Below are 12,566 nucleotides of genomic sequence, written 5' to 3' on the forward strand. Positions count from 1 at the left end.
CTCGTAAGGTGTTGGCATACCTAACTCCTTCGGCTGAGACTGCCATAGCCTCCAAGTAAGCAAAAGTTTGAAGACGCGACACAAAACACAGATATGACCCGTAGGGAGGGAAAATGCCTTCCACAATGGTCTGCACAATTTGATCTTCTGGGAAATGAAGAGCAAATACCCTAGTGTAGAACTTAATGTCCTGGATGAAGTCGGCGAGATTTTCATCCAGTCGCTGTACTCTGTAATAGTACCTTTGAATTAATGATGACATAGCTTGAGCCGGAATGAAATTTGCCAGGAGGTGTGCATGGAAGTCTTCTATAGAGGATTGTTCAGCTATGGCTCTGACTATTTTGTCCGGTAGGACACCTATGGTATAAGGATAAATAATTTGAAGAATTTGAGAAGGAGAAAGAGAAAACACTAGAGCGTGATCTTGAAATTCAACTAAATATCTTAAGAATGAGATGACATCATTGGTAGAATTAATCGAAAATTTAGAAATTCCCCTAAGCAACATAGCCAAATGATGAGGCAAACTACTGAACCTGGGTGACATAGTAGGTAACGGCCTAGGGGGTGAAGACTCTTCAGAGACAGCATTGTTTAAAAAGAATGGTGGAATGGATGTACGACGCTCAGGTTCATTTCCTAATGGGGCGGAAGTTTGTTGAGTTGACACGGATTTTCTACCTTTTTCACCCTTGGAAGAATCTTCCTCACTTACAATGTTTACAACAGCGGCCTGGTCGGTTTTGGGGGTAGCTGGACATTTTTGATAGATGATCAATTAAATTACTCGCCTCCTTAGCATGCCCTTCCTTTAATTTGAGAGACAATACATCGCACACCCTGTTATAAAAGTGGAACAGTCTTGCCTGCACTCTCTTAAGTTGGTTAGCAGAAGGATCACCCACTTCAAAGAAACTAACTATGGATACTAGCTCAGTGGTGTTGTCAGTGATAGTGGAGAGAGCCTCATCAATATCCTTTTCTCCCAAAGTTGGGAGACTAGTAGGCAATTCAAGGGATTCCTTAAGTTTGGTGATATCTGCCGCAACCGTGCCTCCAGATTGAACATTTCTAATAAGTAATTCGTAAATCAATTCCTCCTTGCGCAAGTAGCCGGGATGGAAGACTTCGTGAGGGCCGGACATGATGAAAGATGTTTGCAAATTTAGAAAATTTCCAGCGACCGAGAAAATTCTTAGAGTTTGGTGCGGACACTATGTTTAGCCGTCAAAAGGGGCTTAATTGAGACCCATTCAACCACGCTCTGCTACCACTTGTTACGGGGTTACCCGTGGAACGCAGAGGTGAAAGAAGGTGCCAGGGTGAATGGGTCTAACTACCATGTCAAGAAAGAATTTAAACTGAAATGGAAGGTTTTTTTTTTTACAAAATTACGTTATTATTATTATTATTATTATTATTATTATTATTATTATTATTATTATTATTATTATTATTATTATTATTATTATTATTATTACAGGGTTACCTGTGGACCACCAGAGGTGAAAGAAGGTGCCGGGGTGAATGGGTCTAACTACAATATCAAAGTTAATTTAAAACTTTAACAAAGGTTTTATATATATATTTTAGACTTTCAAAATTCAACAAATAACAGTTACATTTAGCAAATTTGGAACAATTCAAGGAAAATACAATACATTGAATTCCACAAGTCCTGGGCTTCAAGCCCCTCCCTTGACATTTCCTGAGCTCTCAGCTCAACTTTACAAAGAGCACAATTTTTATGCAAGGGCAGAAATCCCTCAATACCTGGAGCGCTTGCTCCCAACACACAATATCAAGCCTCCCAGAGGCACTTTTACAACACTAGAAAAGAGCAGACGTGCACTCAGTTTTCCAAGTCTATTCAGGGCGACACCCAAAAAATATCTTACATCTTTTTGGCCTTCCATGGCCCAGCTTACAAATTGAAACAGGAGTATTTCGTACCCAACCTATTGGGTCGTAACGGAAAAGAACAGGTTAAGTACATGGTCCGAAACACAAATTGAATAGAGGCGTGTACTTGCACTCCTAAATATGCATTCTTAAAACCTAAGGGGCAGTAGGCCGATGAAACAGGGGCTATTCCCAAACTATGGAGGTGACTCATACAAGAAAGAAATTTGAGACATTATGGAAAGGAAGAAAACCAGTTGCAAAACGTAGTCACCTCAAACCTATATGAAGGGGAGCTCGAGAGGGTACATCACTATCCCCGATTCACAGTTAAAGATTTACGAAGTTATTACATAAGCCGGCAGAAGTTATATTTACGGGTTAAACTGCAGAGCTAGCAAGGAGTAAAGATGTTAATTGGCCATTACCTTGCTGAAGAACTGCTGCCTGATGAAAGAGGCGCCTCCCGCCTCCTGCTTGACACACACTAAGTTTGATGACGATCAAAATGGCCAAGAGACGTGAAAATCCGCAGTTTATAAACCCTCGGGGAAAGTTCGAGATCTTTCCCGAATAATCAAGACACACCCTTAGTATTTTATTGGTTAACATCAAAAGTGACACTCAGAATCGAGGAAGAAGTCTGCGATAGGCAGAAAATTAATTACAGAAATTCGAGATTGGCTAAATTCAAAACTGGCGGAAAGAAAAGATCAATATTGCCAACCCAAAAATGAATGAACATAATTTAGTCAAAAAAATAACTTATGAATACAAAACTTCTTCAAATCAAAGTTCTTCCACTTCGCACCAGGGTGCATGATCATAGTTTATTAGCAGTGACATCTGTTGAAAAAACGTCCAAACTTCTTAATGAAGGGCAAACAAAATGAGTAGAAATTCACACAGTACGGGAAACTTCAAAATAACAAAATTTCATTAGATTTCTGTAGTGACATCTTCTGAGTAAAGGTTGAAGTAGGTCTAGTTTCAAGTTAACGATTTCTCCAGAAGAGGAGTTCTTTTAGGCGCAAGATTTAAATGTGCGGCTTAGAGGTGTACCTCCCGGTACAATTATTATTATTATTATTATTATTATTATTATTATTATTATTATTATTATTATTGTTATTATTATATTATATAATATTATATATATAATAATATAATGTATTATATTATGTATTATATTATTATATTATATAATAATAATAATAATAATAATAATAATAATAATAATAATAATAATAATAATAATAATAATAATAATAATAATAATAATAATATCATCTCAACCCATAGCCTTTAATATATCCCCAGAAATCCCAGCTGACTTTCTGGCTGTCAACTTTTGTATCTTTTTATAAAATGTCTTTATTATCATAGCTAAATTTCAGTATTTTACCAGTATTAGTTCTCTCCTCTATCAGGACATTATATTTATATCCAACTACCTTTACATATTGATGACTGAATACTTCTACCTTTTGTATGTTCTCACATATACACTCCCTTTGTTCCTTAACGATTCCTTGAATGCCCTTCCTTCCTGGAACGTTTTTTGCCAAAATATCTATACATATCCTTCCATTGCTCCCTAAAATCATCATCATAATTTCCCTTTTTCATCAGCCCACTAGTGAATTTGAACCAACTTGTCCTGCCAATTTGCGTTTGCATGCAACTACAACATTTCTTGTACATTGCCATGATCATTTTTATTAATCCCTGTCCAATTCCTTTTTGCACTAGACTGTCCCAAACTTTTGCGAAAATAAAAATTCAAATAAAGCTTGGATTTAATGGAGCCTCATAATTGCGAGACTCTACTGTAAATCCTAAACAAAAGTAATGGAGTGCAGTCAAATGAAGTCAGGTTATGCAGGAAATATTAAATTAGGAAATGAAGTATTAAAGAAAGTAGATGAATATTGTTACTTGGGTAGTAAAATAACTAATGATGGCAGAAGGAGGACATAAAATGCAGATTAGCACAAGCAAGGAATTGCTTTCTTAAGAAAAGAGATTTGCTCACTTCAGACATTGATATAGGAATTAGAAAGATGTTTTTGAAGACTTTCGTGTGGAGCGTGGCATTGTATGGAAGTGAAACATGGACGATAACTAGCTCAGAAAGAAAGAGAATAGAAATTTTCAAAATTTGGTGTAACAGAAGAATGCTGAAGATGAGATGGGTAGATTGAATCACAAATGATACTGAATCAAATTGGTGAGAGGAAAACGATCTGGCAAAAATTGATCATAAGAAGAGATATAATGATACGACACATCGTAAGACACCCAAATACTTGGTCATCATCAAAACATCAGGGAAGTGTAGGCTGTAAAAACGGCAGGGGTAGACCAAGGTATGAATATGATAAACAGATTAGAGTAGATGTAGGATGATGATGCCGGGCTGAGTGGCTCAGATGGTTGAGGCACTGGCCTTCCGACCCTAACTTGGCAGGTTCGATCCTGGCTCAATCCGGTGGTATTTGAAGGTGCTCAAATACGTCAGCCTCTTGTCTGTAGATTTACTGGCACGTAAAAGAACTCCTGTGGGACTAAATTCCGGCACGTCGGCGTCTCCAAAGACCATAAAAGTTGATAGTGGTATGTAAAGCAAAATAATATTATTATTTATTATTAGATGTAGGATGTAGCAGTTATGTAGAAATGAAAAAGTTAGCAGAGGATAGGGTGGCATGGAGAGCTGCATCAAACAAGTCTATGGCTTGATTACTCAAACTACTACTGCATTGTATATATATAGCCTTGGCAACCAAATGTAAGTCATTTGAGTCAGTTAAATTAAACATTTAAGAGTAAAATATTATCACCTTTTCAGTACAAAATTAAGTAATGATGACCTTAAGAAATAGGTCGAAACTGGTTCCAATAAATGTTTCTTCCGTAATGTAACCCACATTACTTGATTTTGTATTGAAAAGGTGAAAATATTTTTCTCTTAATTTTTAATTTAATTGTAATCACAGTTCAATACGGACCATTCAGAATGAAATTCATCTCTCTTAATTTGAGTCAGTGCCACAAAGGTGGTTTTTAAAATTATTTTGACCAATCTGTCCACCTAATTCTCTGCATTAGGAATGTTTTCTTTTCTTATTTTCTGCAATATGTCCACTAATGTCCAAATCTATTTCTATGTTCCAAAATGTATCTTCCTTGTCTGGGATATCAAGTATTTTGCTTCCCAAGTTGCAGTATTCTTTGCTTTGCTTTTCATTTTTGTGTCTCATTTTGATGCTTTGTATTGGTGACTGAAAATATAGTCTGTGTCAAATGAAAAGCTATTTTCATCGTGGTCATTTTAATGAAGGAAAATTATTTTTCTTTGCGCAAGTGATATTTAACACTGTGAAATTGTTTATGGAGTGCAATGCATTGAATGAATGGGATAAGGGAACAACCTAGCTGCTTGGCTGGATAATAATTCAGAGTAGCCTCTCTCTCTCTTTTTTTTTTGCTTTACGTCGCACTGACACAGATAGGTCGTATGGCGACGAGAGTAGCCTCTCTACTGCACCCACATTCCTTCTCTCTAGACCTACCAACAAAAATGCAACACTAGAGATATATGTACCTATGGAAAGGTAAGCGCACCAACACATAATATCACAGCAGAGACCAGAGCAGCACAGTAACGAAGGATGAGGAAAGGGTGAGGCCTCAGGATTCGACCAAAGACGGCCTTGAACAAGCCGTAATCTGAACTTGCTTTTCTACCAAAGGAACTAAGCTAGGAGAATGCATCGACCCATGGAATGAAACAAAATGTAAAAGAATTGGGTTTATTGAAAATAAAAGGAAAATGGAGAGAAAGCATTAAAACCCAAATGAATCACAAATAACAACCAAAAATTAAAATATAGTACACAAAACTTATCATTTGTCACATAGGTAAGCCTGGGATATGATCTTAGGCGGTAGTTGAAATTTATTCACAACATATCATGTAGTTAGATAGCACCAAACAGGTGCTTACAGAAGTATGAACGCTCAAAAAATATTCAAACTAATTTTTCATACATTTGCCTGTGAAGCAGATAACTAAAACGACTAATGCCGCCACAACAAAGCAACATCTCATGACGCTCTCTCTCTTAGAGATAACCTCTACGTCTCTGAGATAAGAATAACTGTCGCATCACTCCTGGACCAGTCACAGATAATAGAAACAATGGGATGACCAGGGCGGAGATAACGACCAATAGGAATGGAGGCCGCAACAATAAATTAAAAGGAGGACATGCAATACAATCATCCCAATGGTGACCCACATAAATGCAAATAAATATAAGTAGTAATAATCATCATTATCATCATAAAAAAGCCCAAAGCAAGAATGGAGCATGATTAAAAAACCTACATCAAATGAATTTCCATAGAGCACAATTAAGGTTAAGTAAAATTAAACATAACTGAACACCTCGTTGGGGTCATTACGATCATACGGCTGAGCATTCACAGCCACGAGCCAGAAACAAAATAAAGCATAGGGATAGTTCAGTAAACTCACATAAAGTTCCAAGGGATTTAAGATAGCGGCAGCGCACACGTACTATCATAGAGTCGTTGCGCAACCAATTGCCAATCTTACCCTCGTCAAAAACGTTAAGAGTTATCAGAACAACCCATCTTCACTTCAAATTTAAGGCCTCAAAATTATCAGTAGTCCTCACACAAAGCATGAATTGGAGACAAGTAAACAATCTTTCAACCTGAAAAGTTGAGGAGAGCAAAATAGACCCTAAAGATATTGCTCATATTGAGTCAACACAACACTCATTCGCACTAAATAAGTTTAATACTGCACTGCCGCACAGACTGTTTTATCAAAGGGTCTTTTATCATAAGGCCAAAAGATTCAAACAACTACTACTCAGAAAAGCACAAGAAATAAAGTCATGGTTTCATAATATAAACACCCATTAAACTGTTTCCATACTCATTTATATTGAATGCCACCGGACATTAAAAGGATACATTACAAACAAAGTAAAGCCAAATACACACATTACCTCCATACAAATGCAGCAACAGAAACAAACTTCAATAAATAAACTGGTTAGCCTTAAAGTTATTTCTTAAACCTGTTAAAAAGGTTGAAATAGCTGGCAAATGCGATCTCGCTCAACAAGACCTCCATCTTCGTTGTCTATAACCACAACACAACCAAAAGTCAAAGAGTACAAGAAAAAATGTTGAGAAACAAAACAAGAACAGGTCGTGAAGGAATGCATTTGCTGCTATCTAAAGGATGAATCCAAAATCGTTTGTTCAGAACAAGAGAGTAGGAAACAAATGATGAAATAAATATGATACGAATGAAATCTAGTCTAAGACACAACAGAAATTTTAGCCAACGAGTGTATGAGTGGCTCACCTCTCATGGTCAAAATGCTTCTCATTTGACACAGACTTTAAATAATTTAGAATCTAATGCAGTACGAAAGTTTTCAATATATTGTTTTATTATTTATATGTTATAGGAATTATACTTATTTGTTTCCAGAGCACAAATCTACAGAAATAGATGAAGTATATGTACTACAACACTATAAAGATGATTGGGAAAGTGGAAAGTGGGAGGAGAAATATGGGATAGAGCCTTGCAATGAAAAACTGCCTTACAGGTGAGTATTTTTTTTTCCTTTTTCTCATTTCTTTCATTTAGCCTAAAGAGCAGTATTATTCAGGTTTACTGGAAGGTGGGTTTATACCAATCAGGTATGGTAAAACCGATCATTGTTACGATTTATAAAATTTCGCGCCGTACCATGTGATATAAACTTGTGGGAATGCTTTCATTGACGGATTTCTGGCATGCAGAGTCAGGCCAATAAAGCTTGGGCAACAACCAGCTTCCGGGAGTCATTTGTGAGCTGACAGAACGTTGTTATTATTAGGGCAATAATATTGCTTAAGCAGTGACACCTGGTAAAGATATGCCTTATTATAAAAAGTTTATTTCTGAATTCATCATCATCATCATCATCATCATCATCATCATCATCATCATCCATTCCTTGGCCAGCTCCCATCGGGTTGCGATGTTTGTGGCACCTTTCCATCTTTCTGTACCCAGTCACAATTGTTCCTGCTCAACTGTGTTCTAATCCAGGTTACTTCTAATTATACTATTTTTGATCATTTTCAACCATCTTAGTCTGGTTCTCACTCATGCTCCTCCCTCCTATCTTGGACTCCATAACCCGCTTTGGCATCCGGCCTTCTTCCATCCTGTTAATAAGTCCGAACCATCTTATGTTCATCCCTCTTCATTCTGTCATAAAGCTTTTCCACTCCAGTTTCCATCCTGACATCCTCATTTCTTACTCTGTCCTTTCTTGTGTTTCCTATCATGCTATTTGAAAATTTCATTTCACTGGCCTGGATTTTATTCTCCTGTCTTTTTGTCTGTGTCCAGGTCTCCACTGCATATATCAGTATTGGGTAGCAGTACATCTTACATCACATCTTTACGTTTAATTGGTACTTCCTTCTTCCACACCAGGTTTCTCACACTCTGGTAGACTGCATTTCCCTGTTAAATCCTTTTAATGATTTCCATGCCCAGCCCTCCATCCTGTACGAGTTTACTTCCCAAGTACTTGAAGGTTTCCACAATTTCATAGTTTGCTCCTTAATTTTTATAATTCCCTTCCCTTCCCTTCCCTTCCCTTCCCTTCCCTTCCCTTCCCTTCCCTTCCCTTCCCTTCCCTAGGTGCCTCTAGTCTTTTCCACACATTTTCATTCTATAATTTTCAATAATCCTGCTCAACATGTTGAGTTGCCTTGAACTTCCTCACTGTTTGCTTCCCATACCACAATATAATCTGCAAACAGCATAGCCCTCAGCTTCCAGACACCATTTTACCTCTATCTCCTTCTCATTTCGTCCGTATGAATAACAGTGGTGACAGCACGCTTCCTTGTCGTAGTCCAGTTTCATTCCAAAATCGCTGTCCTCCCTACATGTGTCCAGACATTGCTGCATCAAGTTTTGTACATTACTTGCACATACAGTAGAAGTCCGTTATAGCGAGAATTCATAACAGCGAAAAATTTACTCGCTATAACGGATTGTCGTTATATCCGATTTTTGCATAAAAGTCGGAAAACCCTTCATGCACTTTAAAATCGGTATGAAACGGCAATCAGTTTGTTCAAAACTTGCGTTTCCGCAGATGATATCCACGCTACGGCTTACTTGTTTGTTATTTTTCGCAATCCGATACTATGTAAACGTGTATGTTTAATTTCATTCTGAAAAAAATATAGTTCCGTATTTCTCCGAATCCAAGATGAACCCCACTTTTTCCTTCAAAAAATTTTAATCAGGCTCAAAAAGAAGTTTGTAAAATCATACAGGCCTACGCATTTTTAGACTATTTTTAGACGCCGAACATTTACTTTCGTCACGCCGTATTTCATTTTTTTATGCGGCTGCACAATTATTCTTTATTTCCGCGGGTTAAGGGACCATTAACTTAACATTGGCATCATAATACCGAAGAGAACTCGTTGAAAATTTGCCGGCAATACCTATTCCATGCGTCTCTACAATACGATCCATCAGGAAATTATTCTTACTGTCTATAAAACTGTTATTTTAACGCAGCGTCAGATATAACCGGCTACCGCTACACACACGTCTCGCTTGTCGGGTGCGACCAAATTCAACGGCTAGCGATATATAGGCCTAATCGTGAACGTTGAAAGTCAACGAACGAGTTTATTGCGCCACGGTATGGCCAACCGCCCTTGCGGTTTTTGTGCACATACCTCACAATTTCATCGTCGACTTCTTTAAAGCGTCCTTGTTGCGGACCACTGAATGCATTTTTTTGTACAGTACGCATTTTTTAGCTCTTTATCTTCAAGCTAACGCCAAATATTGGCTTTAGTTAGGCCTATGCCATATTTTCTTGCGGCTGCACAATTATTCTACATTTCCGAGTATTTAATAAACATTAACTTAAAATTGGTATCAAAATATTGACTAGAATCCGTTGAAAATTTGCCAGCAATACCTTTTCCACGTATCTTTACAATACGACTATCCATCACGAAAATAATCCTGCTGTCTATAAGCTTTAATTTTGCTAAGCGTCAAGTACAATAGACGCGTTATGACTCTGCCACTGAGTAGCCATGGCTTTTCTAAGAATTCGAAGGGTCGCATGTTTTGATGCCATTCTGCAGATTTGAGAAACACACAGGTACTGTACACTGTACAACCGGTAGCGATGTGTAGTAAAGAGGCGGTCGTTTATTGTCAATGAGTTCTGTGCGCGTGTGAAAATAAGCAGCGTGGTTACCGCGGTAGTTGCCAGTGATATCCATTAACTCACTGTTAGGCCGCGAATGCAACAACCCTTGAGTTTTCGCATGAGATTCTGTGAAAAAAAAATCTTGGATTCGGAGAAATACGGTATCACTCCAGAGAATTTCTGTGGCAAACACCTCAGATTTCTTCTTCAAACAGCGTCACTTAACCTAACCGTATATGTAGCCTACCATGAAAACATATTTGAAACGCATGTAGAGAAATAACCTTCTCGCGAAAAATTTACATGTAAATAGCCGTAACTAGACGCGAGAAGTTTTGAAATATCCTCTGAAATCAGTGATGTACTCTGCCATATCTTGAGGTGTATGCCATTCTTACGTAATTTCCGCATATAACACTAAAATTAAGATATCGTTTATTCAGTCTTTATTTTTGCGAGTTAACAACTGCTATCGGTCACGTTATTTACGCATTTATTACGAAAACGTGTTATACTCTTGCATTTCGAATTTTCTTTAGAAAACAGCAGTTGATGGGTATTACTAATCAACTCCAACATCGCCTTTGAATGTCAACGAGAGAGCTCGCAAATGCACAAAGTGAGAAAACTGTACCGTACCGAAGATGATCGATTGCATTTTGTTGCAAACGTTTCAGTTTTCTTATTCAAACAGCATTACGTATCCTACGTACGATGAAAACACACTTCAAGCGCCGGTAGAGAAATACCTTTCTCGCTATAAATTTTTATAATGGCCTTTCCGTAATTTAACCAGACGCGACAAAATACAAACTAACCTATGAAATCAATTAAGCACTTTGCCATATCTCGAGGTGTATTCCATTCTTACTTAATTGCAGTATTTAGCCTCAAAATTAAGCGGTCGTTTAGTCAGCCTTAATTTTTAACGAGTTAACAACCGTTATCGGACACGTTATTTACACATTTATTACGAAAATATGCTCTCTTTCATTTCGAATTATCTTTACGGAACAGCTGTCGACGGATATTATTAATCGACTCCGACATCACCTTCGAATGTCGACGAGAGAAATCTCTAGTGCACATAGCGAGGAAACGATGCCGAAGGTAATCGATCGCATGCAATATCATCGCTGGGGTGCATAAATATTGGTAACGGAAAAAATCACGCGCGCTTAATCGCTCGTAATAACGGATGCGCCAGTGATAGGGTTCTCGCTGTAACCGAAGGACGATACACAGTTTAATATAGGAATTTTGAAGGGGCCGAAAAAAGTCGTTGCTATAACGAAGTTCTCGTTATATGCCGTACTCGCTATAGCGGACTTCTACTGTATTCTATCATTTGGTTTCCAAATCCTTTCTGTTGCATTACTTTTCATACCTTTGTGCTGGATACATTGTAAGCCTTTTCTAAATCAAAGAATGTCACCATATCTCTTCCATATTCCCAGTGTTTTTCCTGTTAAATCATATTGAAGATGGGGTCTATTGATGATCTTCCAATTCAAAAACTATATTACTCTTCTTGTAATTGTCCTTTCACCTATCTTCTAATTCTCTTTTCTAGTACCCTTTCAAATATTTTTGCTGCCTGAGATATGAGTGTGATTCCTCGATAATTATCACATATCTTCTTGTCTCTCTTCTTAAATATACATAAGTACTCCTTTACTCCAGTCATATGATACTGATTTGTCTTACTAAATATGTCCAAATAGCATATACAGCCATTATAGACCTTTGGGTCCTGCTGCTTTTATCACTTCCACATACACTTCATCCATTCCTGTTGATTGTCCCATTGTCATTCATTTGACGGCAGTTTCCACCTTTTCTATTGTGATTTCACTCTCAGATTCTGTCTCATCTATCATCCCATCTACAACTACAACCCTTCTCTCATTCAGTTCAGGAAAGTAATCCTTCCATCTTTTCCTTATCTCTTCTGGTTATATTTCCTCCTTTATTCCCTTTCACTTGCTTTGTGTAGTCTCAATTTTCTCTTCCTTCTCATAAGTCGATATAACATCCTTTTATACCACACTTCATGTAAGGCCGTCCGATTCTCTCTTCTTTTTTTTTAAAGGCTCATCACTGCTGCCAACATGACTAGTTACATATTAAAATCACCAGACATAACCATAACAACCTCAGTGTATAAGCATCGATATTGAACATTTCCTTGTCCCAGTAAATGATAAAAGTTAAGATGAAATAAATCTAGATATATTCATAATTGAGCCGGTTTCCATGCTCAATGAGGAATTAAGGAAATAAACACACTTTCTCACTCTCACTCAAATTAATGTTACATATTTCTGCCTTTATTTTGATGTACGCATTACGGTACTAAAA

The 12,566-nt window shown here is 37.4% G+C and overlaps 1 protein-coding gene across 6 annotated transcripts in view; it reads left to right on the plus strand.

Annotated features, from left to right (window-relative positions):
- Positions 1 to 12,566, plus strand: part of O-fut2 (O-fucosyltransferase 2) — a 188,420-nt gene that overhangs the window by 21,955 nt on the left and 153,899 nt on the right. For all 6 annotated transcript variants that reach the window (XR_010860198.2, XR_010860197.2, XR_010860196.2 and 3 more), the window contains exon 4: positions 7,445 to 7,565. Coding sequence is in view for 3 of the 6 variants with exons in the window: in XM_068227594.1 (XP_068083695.1) it covers positions 7,445 to 7,565 (121 nt within the window). In the remaining 3 variants the exon portion in view is untranslated. The remainder of the gene's footprint in view (positions 1 to 7,444; positions 7,566 to 12,566) is intronic.

Source organism: Anabrus simplex, chromosome 5 (assembly GCF_040414725.1).
Source record: "Anabrus simplex isolate iqAnaSimp1 chromosome 5, ASM4041472v1, whole genome shotgun sequence".
Classification (NCBI taxonomy): domain Eukaryota; kingdom Metazoa; phylum Arthropoda; class Insecta; order Orthoptera; family Tettigoniidae; genus Anabrus; species Anabrus simplex.